Source organism: Artemia sp. Qi Xiang Cuo, chromosome 14 (assembly GCF_049724085.1).
Source record: "Artemia sp. Qi Xiang Cuo chromosome 14, ASM4972408v1, whole genome shotgun sequence".
NCBI classification, from domain to species: domain Eukaryota; kingdom Metazoa; phylum Arthropoda; class Branchiopoda; order Anostraca; family Artemiidae; genus Artemia; species Artemia sp. Qi Xiang Cuo.
Window position 1 is genome coordinate 12,857,308 of NC_142807.1, and position 15,163 is coordinate 12,872,470.

A 15,163-nucleotide genomic window follows, 5' to 3' on the forward strand; every position below is an offset into this window, starting at 1 on the left:
ACCAGAAACAGCATAAAAATCCAATTCTTTTGATGTATCTATTGGTATCAAAATTCCGTTTTTAGAGTCTCAGCTACTATTGAGATAAGTCACTCTTATTATACAGTTTGTTACCACCAACTATTTGATAACTCTTGACTGACAATAATTACGATAAAATATATCGATCTTTATAATATTTTCTATACAGGGGTCTCAGACAAGATGGTTGTAATGGTGTACTTTTTGTTTTGATTTGACTCTTTTTTAGGAGTTATGGGCTTTTACATTTCTTAACATTGGACGTAATCGTCTCTTACTATGCTGCTAGCTACCGCTGCAACCCAGATACCGCTGCAAACCGGATTGCTAGCTACCGCTGCAACCAAGATTGTTCTTTACTAGGTTTCAGCCATCTCTACAGCCATGCTACTGATGGAAATTACATAATCTTTATTTATGTTACAGTTATCATGGGCTAGGTGTCGTTCTTTATTGTAAGCTATTGAGCAACTCTCTACGATGTTCCAGTGCAAAGCTATCTCTGGATACAAAGAAAAAAAGAAAAAACTATCCCGTTTAGGCAGAATGTTGTAGTAGCTGCCACTTTTCTTGAGTTTCAAGCCAATATATTTCCCTTGCTGTTCAAGCCAATGGACAGAAAGTTTACTATACAGGGGTTTCGGACAAGGCGGATCTAATGGTGTACTTTTTGTTTTGATCTGACTCCTTTGTTAGGAACTATGGGTTTTTATATTTCTTAACATTGGACGTGATCGTCTCTTACTAGGTTGCTAGCTACCGCTGCAACCCGGATATTATTATAATAAAAACATCAATATCGCATAAAAAAGTTGTTCATATTCATTTTTATATATTTTTTATATTCAATTTTGTTTTATTCATTTTATATTCATTATTTTGAATCTAAAAACATTTTGGGGGAGGGGGGTTCAAACCCACTAAACCCTTTGGATACGTCCTTGCATATTATTAATCTAATTTAAATGATCCATTTAACAACTCTCTATTATGTTCCAGTGCTAAGCTATCTTTGGAATATAAAGTTTAAAATGCAACCTTACCACGAATTGTTTGATGGCTTCAAAAATCAAATGTCTTTTAAAAGACAGCACTATGGAAAGACATCAAAAATACAGTTTTTAGTGGAAAAATTTATCCTGTTTTAAAATAATTTGTTTTATTTACAAAAGGTTTTTAACCCAATTAATTTCCTTTAAAATGAGCCATTGAACAACTTTCTACGATGTTCCAGTGCCAAGCTATCTCTGAAAACAAAAGAAAGAAAGAAAAAAAAATATCCCGTTTAGGCAGAATGTTGTAGTAGCTGCCACTTTTCTTGATTTTCAAGCCAATATATTTCCCTTCCTGTTCAAGCCAAATGACAAAAAGTTTCCTATACAGGGGTTTCGGACAAGGTGGTTCTAATGGTGTACTTTTTGTTTTGATCTGACTGCTTTTTCAGGAGCTATGGGTTTTTTTATTTCTTAACATTGGACGTGATCGTCTCTTACTAGGTTGCTAGCTACCGCTGCAACCCGGATTCAGAAGAGAACTTGAACATTTTGATCTTTTTCGAGAAAACTCAGAATTAACTTTTAGCTCTTTATCTTCATGTCGAATATTCACAATCAATGTATAACTTTTTCTATCTTCTATGAAAAATTTGGAACAGAACTTTAAATTTTTCATCTCTTTGAGAAAAATCGGAACTGAATTTAAGAAAATTAGAATTAAAGTGAAGCTTTTTATCTTCACTGGAAAATAGTCACAATTATAGTATAACTTTTCCTATCTTCTACAGAAAAATTTAGAACTGAACTTCAAATTTTTTATGTCTGAAAAATTAAGAACTGAAGTGGAAGGTTTTTTCATTTTCATTGGTAAAATTCAGAATTGAGGTAACTTTTTTCTCTTCTTTAAGAATATTCAGAAGAGAACTTGAACATTTTGCACCTCTTCGAGAAATCTCAGAATTAAAGTGGAGCTCTTTATCTTCATATCGAATATTCACGATCAATGTATAACTTTTTCTATCTTCTATGAAAAATTTGGAACAGGACTTTAAATTCTTAATTTCTTTGAGAAATATAAGAACTGAATTTAAGAAAAATTAGAATTAAAGTTAAACTTTTGATCTTCATGGAAAATGATCACTATCATAGTATTACTTTTTCTATCACCCATCTAAAAATTTAGAATTGAACTTTAAATTTCTTTATGTCTTTGTGAAATAAAGAACTGAAGTGGAAAATTTTTATTTTCCCTAGAAAAATAGAGTTGATCAATAACTTATTTCTTTTCCATAGAGAAAATTTAGAAGAGAACTTCAACTTTTCTTCACTTCGTTGAGAAAATTTAAAATTGAACTAGACCTTTTTTTCTCCCGTGAAAATATTCAAAAATATGATATTACTTTCTCTATCTTCCACCGAAAAAGTTAGAATAGAACTTTAAATTTTTTTATGAATTTATGAAATAAAGAACTGAAGTGGAAGATTTTTATTTTCTCTGTAGAAATTAGAATTGAATTGTGTTCTTTGGTAAAATTCAGAAGAGAACTTGAACTTTTTTTTATATTCTGTGAAAAAAATTGGAAAAGTATTTTAAATTTTTCATCTCTTTGAGACAGATCTGAACTGAAGTAGAAAATTTTTATATTATTTGGAAAAAAAGAATTGATCAATAACTAATTTCTTTTTCATTGAGGAAATTCAGAACAGAACTTGGAACTTTTCTTCAGTTCGTCGAGAAAATTAAACATTGAACTAGAATTTTTTATTTTCAGGGAATATATCAAAACTGTGTCATAGCTTTTTCTATGTACCACAGAAAGATTTAGAATAGAACTTTAAATTTCTTTATGTCTTTGGGGAGCTTAAAACTGAAGTTTAGATTTGTATTTTCTCTGGAGAAATTAGAATTGAAGTTTTTTCTATGGTAAAATTCAGAAGAGAACTTGAACTTTTCTATCTTCTATGAAAAATTTGGAACAGTTTTAAAAATTTGTTCATCCCTTTGAGACAGATCTGAACTGAAGTGGAAAATTTTTATATTATTTGGAAAAATAGAAATGATCAATAACTAATTTCTTTTTCATTGAGAAAATTCAGAATAGAACTTGAACTTTTCTTCACTTTATTGAGAAAATTAAAAATTGAACTAGAACTTTGTATTTTCCGGGAAAATATTCACAACTATGGTATAGCTTTTTCTATCTTCCACCGAAAAATTTTGAATTGAACTTTAAATTTCTTTATGTCTTTGTGAAATAAAGAACTGAAGTGGAAGATTTTTATTTTCTCTGTAGAAATTAGAATTGAATTGTGTTCTTTGGTAAAATTCAGAAGAGAACTTTAACTTTTTAATCTTCTGTGAAAAATTTGGAACAGTGTTTTAAATTTTTCATCTCTTCGATACAGATCTGAACTAAAGTGGAAAATTTTTATATTATTTGGAAAAATAGAAATGAGAACTTTTTGTCTTCCGGGAAAATATTCACAACTATGGTATAGCTTTTTCTATCTTCCACCGAAAAATTTAGAATTGAAATTTAAATTTCTTTATGTCTTTGTGAAATAAAGAACTGAAGTAGAAGATTTTTATTTTCTCTGTAGAAATTAGAATTGAATTGTGTTTTTTGGTAAAATTCAGAAGAGAACTTGAACTTTTTTATCTTCTGTGAAAAATTTGGTACAGTATTTTAAATTTTTCATGTCTTGAATACAGATCTGAGCTAAAGTGGAAAATTTTTATATTATTTGGAAAAATAGAAATGATCAATAACTAAGTTCTTTTTCATTGAGAAAATTCAGAATAGAACTTGAATTTTTTTTTCACTTCGTTGAGAAGATTAAAAATTGAACTAGAACTTTTTAGCTTCCGGGAAAATATTCACAACTATGGTATAGCTTTTTCTATTTACTACGGAAAAAATTTAGAATAGAACTTTAAATTTCTGTCTTTGGGGATGTCTTTGGGGAAATTAAAACTGAAGTGGAAGATTTTTATTTTCTCTGGAAAAATTACAATTGAAGTGTGTTCTTAGGTAAAATTCAGAAGAGAACTTGAACTTTTCTTCACTTCGTTGAGAAAATTTTAAATTGAACTAGAACTTTTTATTTCCCGGGAAAATATTCACAAGTTGAACTTTAAATTTCTTTATTTCAATTGAACTTTAAATTTCTTTATGTCTTTGTGAAATAGAGAACTGAAGTGGAAGATTTTTGTTTTCTCTGGAGAAATTAGAATTGAATTGTGTTCATTGGTAAAATTCAGAAGAGAACTTGAACTTTTTTATCTTCCGTAAAAAATTTGGAACAGTATTTTAAATTATTCATCTCTTCGAGACAGATCTGAACTAAAGTAGAAAGTTTTTATATTATTTGGAAAAATAGAAATGATCAATAACTAATTTCTTTTTCATTGAGAAAATTCAGAATAGAACTTGAACTTTTCTTCACTTCGTTGAGAAAATTAAAAATTGAACTAGAACTTTTTACCTTCCGGAAAAATATTCACAACTATGGTATAGCTTTTTCTATTTACTCAAAAAATTTAGAATTGAACTTTAAATTTCTTTATGTCTTTGGGGAACTTAAAACTGAAGTGGAAAATTTTTATTTTCTCTGAAGAAATTACAATTGAAGTGTATTATTTGGTAAAATTCAGAAGAGAAACTTAGCTTTTTTTCACATCAGTGGAAAAATTTTAAATTGAACTAGAACTTTTTATCTTCTGGGAAAATATTCACATGTAAGGTATTACTTTTTCTATCTTCCACCGAAATATTTAGAATTGAACTTTAAATTTCTTTATGTCTTTGTGAAATAAAGAACTGAAGTGGAAGATTTTTATTTTTTCTGGAGAAATTAGAATTGAATTGTGTTCTTTAGTAAAATTCAGAAGAGAACTTGAATTTTTCTATCTTCCATGAAAAATTAGGAACAGTATTTTAAATTTTTCATCTCTTCGAGACAGATCCGAACTAAAGTGGAAAATTTTTATATTATTTGGAAAAATAGAAATGAACAATAACTAATTTCTTTTTCATTGAGAAAATTCAGAATAGAACTTTCCTTGACTTCGTTGAGAAAATTAAAAATTGAACTAGAACTTTGTATATTCCGGGAAAATATTCAAAACTATGGTATAGCTTTTTCTATCTTCCACCGAAAAATTTAGAATTGAACTTTAAATTTCTTGTGAAATAAAGAACTGAACTGGAAGATTTTTATTTTCTCTGTAGAAATCAAAATTGAATTGTGTTCTTTGGTAAAATTCAAAAGAGAACTTGAACTTTTTTATCTTCTATGAAAAATTTGGAAGAGTATTTTAAATTTTTTCATCCCTTTGAGACAGATCTGAACTAAAATGGAAAATTTTTATATTATTTGGAAAAATAGAAATGAGCAATAAATAATTTCTTTTTCATTGAGAAAATCCAGAAGAGAACTTGAACTTTTCTTCACTTCATTGAGAAAATTTAAAATTGAAATAGAACTGCTTATCTTTCGAGAAAATATTCACGACTATGATATAGCTTTTTCTATCTACTAAGGAAAAATTTAGAATTTGTAAAATTGGTTTAAGAAGGATATTAAGAAAAGAACTTGTTCTGAAAAGATATAATAAAGCCTTTTGAAAATTATTGCTTGATCTTGGGGTATGCAAAAAAGTCGTAAAGTAAAGTTGTGGTGAAAAAGATAACTACTTCAGCTTGTAAAATTGCTTTGGGAAGGACATTAAGAAAAAAACTTGTTCTGAAAAGATATAATAAAGTCTTTGGAAAGTATTGCTTGATGTTTGGGTGAGCAAAAAAGTCGTAAAGTAAAGTTGTGGGGAAAAAGATAAGTACTTCAACTTTTAAAATGGGTTTAGGAAGAAAATTACGTAAAGAACTTGTTCTGAAAAGATATAATAAAGCCTTTTGAAAAGTATTGCTTGATGTTGGGGTATTCGAAAACCATTATAGTAAAGTTGTGGGGGAAAAGATGAGTACTTCAACTTGTAAAATTGGTTTAGGAAGGACATTACGTAAAGAACTTGTTCTGAAAAGATATAATAAAGCCTTTGAAAAGTATTGCTTGATTTTGGGGTATGCAAAAAGTCGTAAAGTAAAGTTTTGGTGAAAAAGATAAGTACTTCAACTTGTAAATTGGTTTAGGAAGGACATTAAGAAAAGAACTTGTTCTGAAGTGCCTTTGAAAAGTATTGCTTGATGTTGGGGTATGCAAAAAGTCGTAAAGTAAAGTTTTGGGGAAAAGGATGGGTACTTCAACTTGTAAAATGGGTTTAGGAGGGACATTAAGAAAAGAACTTGTTCTGAAATGCCTTTTAAAGTACTGCTTGGTGCTGGGGCATTCAAAAAGCTGTAAAGTAAAGTTGTGGGTGAAAAGGATGGGTACTTCAACTTGTAAAATGGGTTTAGGAATGACATTAAGAAAGGAACTTGTTCTGAAAAGATATAATAAAGCCTTTTGAAATGTGGGGGCCCTTCTGTGTCTCAAGAGCACAAAAAAGTATTAACAAAATGGGGGCTCAGGGGGCTTTTGGGACCCGGGGGAGCCTTTGGGGGTCCGGGGGCCGGGTGGTCCTTTGGGAGCCCGGGAAACCTTTCGGGACCGGAGGCTTCCTTCGGGGTTGGGGTAGGGGGATCGGAGCCCTTTGTGGTTGGGGTAGAGGACCTCACGACACTGTTCAAATGGAACTTGTGTATTATAACGACCACAGAGTTTCACCCTCAAATCCTCTTCTAAAACATCTTCCAAAATCATCTTTTAAAATGTCTCTAACTGTTTCGCCGAAATAATTCCCTAAAATGTCTAAAACGGTTTCACCCAAATAACCCCTAAACGTAATTTCTGCGTGTTCCTTTTGTTTTTGACATTCCTGCGCTGTCACATTTCAAATTACTAAGAAACCCTTTCCCGCGTTAATCTCTTCATCAGTAAGATCAAAACATTCGCCTGGAAACAATTCTTCTGGAAGATCTCCAAAGACATTAATAAACATTCGCCCGGAGACAATTCTCCTTGGAAATACATCAAAGACATTAATAAACTTTGCCCGGAGACATTTCTCGGAAATCTGACCCCCTTCGTGGATCAATAACATTCTCTATGTGGATAGGTATCGTTAAACTAAATTGTAGATGGCAGCAGGGTGTTCTCGTACGATCAATAGGGGCCTTTCTACTGATATATTCCTCCAGAAGGGGGGTTGGGACAGAAAAGCTTGGTGGGACGTCTCTTCAACTATCTGGTTCATGTGGATAGATAGTTCTCTTGCAAACTTTCTTTTGGTGGAAAGACGAATGTCAGAAACTCAGCCAGAGCAAGGACAGTCACACTGGAGCCACAAATGGTGCCAAAATTTGGATTTTCTCCAAGCTTCAACTAGCTTTTGGAGTACGGGACCAATGCTTCGTGACACCCTGGCGTATACGTTTAAGAGGTATAGCAGCTTTTTCCGCGCATCGCAGAACATGGAAATTTGTCCAAGATAGATATCTAGCAACACCCGTATTTCATTTGCATCAACTTGTAGATTTCTCAAGAGCAGCTGGAACGGAACATGAATTTTATGTAGAACAGAATTAGTAGATGAAGGGAAAAGATCACCTTGGATGATTTTCCAATCCCTTTAAGATTGGGCCTGAGGCTGATGTGGTTGTTTGGTGGGAGTAGACTGAGAAGAAGGACTAGATGCAGATAATGGAAGATGGTCTGATAGTTGAAAATCAGTAACGACGTGAACAGGTGACACTTGGAGATTTATAGAAGAAATCACATGGTCCAGGATCGACACGTGATTTGAATGGTGTGTGTAAGTGTAATTGAGATCTCTCGGCAATATCCTAAGCCAATCGTCAAAAATACCAGACAAAATAGAAGTACGCAATGACGAGGCGCAAGTTAAATTACAGTTCAAATCTCCAGTAATAATGCAAGACTTACCTAGCGGGCGAATCTTTAAAAGGCAAGACCCTAGTTTCTCACACGCAGAAGTAAATAAAAATTATGATCGGTCATTACGGTAATCAGTCGGGAGATAGACGCTTACAATAACATACTCTTCTACACGGACAGCAAGAAAAAAATCACATCAATCAAAAATACTCGACCGACACGAGGTCCTAACAAGAATCGCAATACCACCCGAAGGGCGGCCACTGGAAGCGGATCGTTTAGCAGGCACATAATAGCTAGTAAAATTATTTCAATTTTCAGAAGGCCTAAACTATGACTCGTCAAAAAGTGTTCTTGCAAGCAGAATACGTTACAATTCCAAAGCACAACTTTTGTCACAGGAGTTTTGACTAAAAGCCCACAATTAATATTAAACGAAAGTACAGCTTGCACAGTAATAGACACATCCATATCATACCGTGGGCTTTTTAGTTGAATGTTGTTATTAGGACACTTTACACTGTAACAAGTATGGCTGGCAACTTACATTCTAGACAGAACACTTTTTCCGAACACAGTGAGGCACTGTTAGAGGTGTGGTGGCATGATTCACCGCGAGAGCAGAGGGCCCGATTGGTGCACTGCGAGGCCAGATGCCCAGTCTTATGACACGAGAAAAAACGCTTTTGGAGTTATATAAATGCTTGTGCAGAAAGATTTCGTAGCCTACTTTCACAGACACTTTCAAGAACTGATCCAGGTTTTGTTTCGACTCAAAGTAGTTCTCATTCAGCATCCGCCGGTGAAGGTCACATATATTTTGTAAATGATTAAATCTTACGCAATTACCTAAAGGCATTCAAATATCGGAGATTAGATTTTTTTTGACTCGATTGGATTTGGTATTTGAAGAAAGATTTTGAACACTTGCACTGTTGGAAACCGGGGGCCGTACTTGTTTACGAAATAGCACCCCTTGCGAGTAAGTTTTCGTTTTACGTCTTTTGATAGTTATGATGAGAGATCAGGACATTGCCCAGACTTTAGGGGAAATAAAAAAAGCAGTTTCAAATATTCCACATCTGACGAAAAGCATTCAAAATGCACAATCAATTTTGGCAGGGATAGAATCTAAGTTGCAGGACTTTGCCATAAATCAAGTAAAGACATCCCAAGAAATCGCAGAAATTAAGAGTGAATTAAAGGAGTCACGTAAGAGAAATTTTCGATTGGAAAAGGAACTAAAACAAACCAATCTTATGTTGTATGGGATGCCGCATCCAAATAATCTGAACTCTAAACTAAGTGAGGACATTATAGTATGTATTAACAATTCTGTGCCCAACCTTTCACTATCAAAAAATGAAATACGAGATGCTCTTCGACTGAGAGGACCCTCGAACCCCCGCCCTATCCTTGTTAAATTCACGACCAAAATGACTCGTGATGCTAAACTGTTTAAAAGAAATAGGATTTCAGTCACCCCGGACTATACACCAGAAGAACGGGAGGCCCGAAAAACATTAAGACCCCTGATAACCCAAGCTATAAGTGAAAACAGTGCATCGAAATTACGTGGTACAAAAATTTACATAGACAACCAGATTTTTTCTTATGACTTTGATAAAAAAGCAGCAACCGACCGGAGTTGATAGTTCAAAAAGGGATTCTATTCCTCTTCGGGCCTACATAAAATCCCCTTCAAGTGATAGTGACTCTTGTTCGGACATAGAAAGTAGTAACGCTAGCAATAGTGATGCAACTGTCTACGAAAAGCCAATGACTGCTGCGGATCCTGCCACACCAGGCGGAAGCCGGCTAAACGAAGGGTCAGTAAAAGGGAAAAGAACTTTAGATTCTATTATAAGCCCCAATGATGACCACAAACAAGGGAAAAGAAGTGTAAGAACGAACAGTGGCTCAAAAATGGACAAAAAACCGAAAAACCGGTGGTCACAGATGCCTCACGAAAAGCCACCATTCGTGTTTACTGGATAGGATACAAGCCATATACAAAAACTTTCCTTAGTCATATGGAATATACAAGGTTTAAGAAACAAGAGAGAGTTGTGTTTAAATAATTCATTTTTGACAGCAACGGTGACGTGTTTTGTAGAGACATGGTTGTTGTCAGAGGAAGATGTTATAGTGCGTGGATACGAAGTTGTTTCGAGTGGACAGGGCTACATCGCCAAACTATAGGAACTATGGAGGAATAGTTGTACTAGTTGTAAAGAGTGACATGTTCAAAGATTTGCGTCGTCTGTCAAGTAAATATGAAAACTTGATTTGGTTGCGCGGAAAAATTTCTGAAAAATGGTTTATTTTTGGATTTGTATACGTTTCCCCAGAAAATAGCTCATGCTGTATTGAGGATACATAGTATATATTAGAGGAAGAGTTGAGTTCAGTGAAATCTCATTAACCAAGTGATTTAGTTTTTCTAGCAGGTGTTTTTAACGCATATACTTCCGTACAACAAGAATTAAATGTAGATTTTGTTTCAGATGAAGATGACCCTTTATGTGAGATGATACCGTCACTTTACCTTAGGTATGAATGTTGATTAAGAGGATAGTGATTTTAGTATGTCTTCATTTTATTTATCCTTTTTCTTTTTTGTTTTGCATATGGCTGTAAAAAGCTTTAATAATACATTATTATTATTAGTAGACTTTAAACACTCGGGACTTTCCACACTGTGAAACTTTCAAGCAGTTTGGTACAGAGATTGATGTAGTGTCCTTCTGATCGTATTTGATCGGTAGGCCTTTTAGGATCCCTATAAACAGTGGGGATTTCACACTCACCAAGATACCTGAGGTACTGTTTTTAGTATGCTCGGCAATTTTGTTTGCTGCACGTTTTGATTTAACAAAAAGTTTCCATTCCGAAGCCGATTTTTTAAGTTCGGTTATTTCACCTGAAGCCTATACAAAGTTTATACATAGCCTAAAACAGTGTAATTTACTTAATTAACGCAAATTTGCGTTAAATAAACTTGCTCCTAACGCAAGTTTATCTTTTTAACCTATTTGTCCCCCCCCCCAAAAAAAAATCCTGGATCCCCTGGGAGTTGGGACAGAGTTAATTGTTAAATTTGTATCAATTCTAGCCGGCCAAACAGAGCATGAATGCGCCGCATTCTCTAAAAAGCCGTCAATTTCCCAAGAGAGTTCATTAACCTTTGAGACTAAAGTAGCCGAAACTACCTCCCCGATTGTTGGGGTTTCAGAAGGGCACCACGTTAAAAAAGCCGAAGGAGGGCAAATAGGGTTGGCTGCGCCTCAGCACAAGAGGCTCCACTGTTTCTGACTGACTAGTTTGGTGTATTGTCGATAACATTGGCCCTCGAATTCGTAAATTTATTTCTCTCAGACAAGTTTCTTTGAATCACACCCCCCTTTGTCCAGCCGACAAGGCAGACACGAAGGCACACAACTCGGTCCAATTATCTAGAGGAGGATACGCCGAAAACCGAGTACTTGAGAAACAGCTTCAACGGGCGTTGCACTTCTATCTGGAACGATCTTCCTGGGGATATTATCCCTGCAAATCTCTCTGTTGACACCTACAAAACAAGGTTTAATGGACATTTAAAACCTCGAGGCCATTGAACGAGGTAAATGAATAGCGGCGTATCAGATACTTTGAAGTACCTGGCGCCGTGAATATTGGAATAAAAAGGCGAGAATGTAACAGAAGTGGGAACAGGCAGATTATCCTTTGCTGCCTGATTTAACTGTTTACAAATGTCAAATACATTATCTTCATCCTTTGCTTGTTTCACACATCGGCTCTGAATATTCAGCTCCTTATACAGAAAATCTCTAGCACTGATAATAGTACCAGATCAAACAAACTCACAGCTTATCTGACAATAAGATCAATTTTCGCACCATCAAGCATAGATCTGGTGACAAAGTTCAGCAACAGATTTAAAATATTCTTCCTATTTTGATCGGTCATTGCGCAATCTAATTATCATAGCCAGGGACGGTCGAGTATTGCAATAAAGTAGGTCAATGTAATATGTAGGTCAAGTAATATAATCCAAGTTCAAGGTGAACTATTTTAAAGTCCAAATCTGATTATGAAATTCATTTGATAAAAACCATAGGGAGTCACAAATGTCTTACTATATTAACAGTTTTCTGTATGAATGAGATTATATCCAAAAAAGGTGCTTGCAGTATGAACTCTCAAGATAGACTGAAAATGAAAATTTAATATAGAAGAAGGATAAAAAGAGATTGAAAGACTTTAATTTTCCTTTTCATTAAATTTAGAACAAAATGGCCTCTATCCAAATCGTAGTGGAACTAACTAAACGGGAAGTACTTCAATTACATCAGTGGTCTCCATTTTTAGCTGTTCAGGTGTGTCTTCACCATTAATTATTCTACCATTATACAAAAAACGTAGTTTTTCAAGTGGTAAGCAGGACGCTTCACAGTAACGCTTTATCACCAATTTCATTTTTTCACATTTTCTCAATTTGAACATCATTGGGAAGATGTCAACGCCATTACCAAGCGATACCCATGGTAATACATGTACCGATATGCATTCAGATATTGGCGAAAGAAGTTGCTTTTCCATGTCAGCTCGTGACTTGGCAAGTTCATCTCTTTGTTTTTTTTCATCATTAGTATAAGAAGACTTAATGAGTTTTTCAATACAGCTTACTAGTAGAGTATCTTCAGGGTAAGCTGTTTTATATTTGGCTCGGCAAAAAGGGCAAGTCTTTTTTTTCCGTTCCCATTGAAGCATACATGTTTTGCAGAATGTATGCATGCACGGCAGTTTAACTGGTTTAATGAATACCTCACTGCAAATGCTACAAGACAGATCTGAATGTAACATATCAAGCTGTTCCTTCATTAATTTATATTCATGTAGTTCCCTAGAGTGGGTTCTATTATGCTTATTCAAAGCTGACTTCGAAGAAAATTTTTTTTTGCATTCTTTACATTCATATAAATTTTCACCAGTGTGGGTTCTAATATGCTGTTCCGAGTCATGCCGGGTCAAAGATGACTTTTGAGAAAACCTCTTTTGGAATAGTTGACATTCATAGGGTTTTTCTCCATTGTGGGTTCTAATATGCACAGTCAGACTTGACTTCGAAGAAAATTTTTTTTTGCATTCTTTACATTCATATAAATTTTCACCAGTGTGGGTTCTAATATGCTGTTCCGAGTCATGCCGGGTCAAAGATGACTTTTGAGAAAACCTCTTTTGGCATAGTTCACATTCATAAGGTTTTTTTCCATTGTGGGTTCTAATCTGCCGAGTCAAAGTTGACTTTTGAGAAAACATCTTTTGGCATAGTTGACATTCATAGGGTTTTTCTCCATTGTGGGTTCTAATATGCACAGTCAGACTTGACTTCGAAGAAAATTTTTTTTTGCATTCTTTACATTCATATAAATTTTCACCAGTGTGGGTTCTAATATGCTGTTACGAGTCATGCCGGGTCAAAGATGACTTTTGAGAAAACCTCTTTTGGCATAGTTCACATTCATAAGGTTTTTTTCCATTGTGGGTTCTAATATGCCGAGTCAAAGTTGACTTTTGAGAAAACATCTTTTGGCATAGTTGACATTCATAGGGTTTTTCTCCATTGTGGGTTCTAATATGCACAGTCAGACTTGACTTCGAAGAAAATTTTTTTTTGCATTCTTTACATTCATATAAATTTTCACCAGTGTGGGTTCTAATATGCTGTTCCGAGTCATGCCGGGTCAAAGATGACTTTTGAGAAAACCTCTTTTGGCATAGTTCACATTCATAAGGTTTTTTTCCATTGTGGGTTCTAATATGCCGAGTCAAAGTTGACTTTTGAGAAAACATCTTTTGGCATAGTTGACATTCATAGGGTTTTTCTCCATTGTGGGTTCTAATATGCACAGTCAAACTTGACTTCGAAGAAAATTTCGTTTTGCCTTCTTTACATTCATACATTTCACCAGTATGGCTTCCATTAAGTTCACTCAAAACTGACTTCGAAGCATCAAGGCGATCTTTACTCATAGTTTTAAACTCATAATTCATAATCATACTCATAATTTTTATTTAGCAATTATGTTATCTAACGACTTGTAACTTAAGTTTAAAACGGTTTAAAATTTAAAGATAGGACAAAGTTTTGTTTCATGTTTACTCATAAATGATTTTCAAAAAGCAAAATCCATTAGAAACAAATTTTTTTATGCTATTAAATTTCTGCTAAATTTTAGCTTAAAATCGCAAAATTTGAATCCTTTTTGAAATTACGCGTGATGTTATGATGTTCTTACATCATATAAAATTTAATTATGCTATAATAACATAAGCTACTACAGTGCTATAGAAAAATGCATTTTTCGTAAAAACTTGATTATATTTTAAAAACAATTTTCCACAATTACAAAAGGTTTTTAACCATATCAATTTCCTTTAAAATGAGCCATTAAACAGCTCTCTACGATGTTCCAGTGCCAAGCTATCTGAGGTGAAAAAGAAAAAACAAAAAAAAATGCCGTAGATGCAGAATATCATGGTTTCAACCACATCTCTTGATTTTTCAAGCCAATATATTTTCATTGTTTTCAAATAGTTCGTGGTAACGAACTGTATAGTAAGAGCGACTCGTCTCAATAGTAACCGAAACTCTAAAAACTAAATTTTAATAGCAATAGATAAATCAAAAGAATTGGAAAAAGTTCTAGTGCCTTTTTAATAAAAAAAAATAATCAAACAGTTCGTGGTAACGAACTGTATAGTAAGAGCGACTCGTCTCAATAGTAACCGAAACTCTAAGAAACTGATTTTAGAGTTTTTAATTTTAATATCAATAGATACATCAAAAGAATTTGATTTTTATGCTGATTTTAAATATACAAGTTTCATCAAGTTTACTCATATCCATCAAAAGTTACGATCCAAAGAAAATTTTCCTTATTTTTGAAAAAGGGAAAAACACCCCCTAAAAGTCATAGAACCTTAATGAAAATCGCACCATAAGATTTAACGTATCAGAAAACCTTACTCTAGAGGTTTCAAGCTCCTATCTGCAAAAATGTGTAATTTTGTTGTTTTTTTTGCCAGAAGAAATATCACAGGTGCGTGTGTATTTGCCTTTTTTTTTCCAGGGGTGATCTTATCAACCCAGTGGTACTAGAATGTCGAGAGAGGGTTCATTCGACCAGAAATTAAAAGTTCTAGTGCCTTTTTTTATCAAAACAAAAAAAAATTTGGTAGTAAGTCTG

At 33.8% G+C, this 15,163-nt stretch overlaps 1 protein-coding gene across 1 annotated transcript in view; it reads right to left on the reverse strand.

The window, feature by feature from the left end:
- The window catches only part of LOC148944149 (uncharacterized), a 79,767-nt gene extending 65,881 nt beyond the window's left edge, over window positions 1-13,886 (reverse strand). Inside the window, 2 exon segments of the mRNA XM_089099841.1 lie at window positions 12,743-12,750; window positions 12,853-13,886. Coding sequence (XP_088955967.1) covers window positions 12,743-12,750; window positions 12,853-13,877 — 1,033 coding nt within the window. The 5' untranslated portion in view covers window positions 13,878-13,886.
- Between the last annotated feature and the right edge of the window lie 1,277 nt (window positions 13,887-15,163).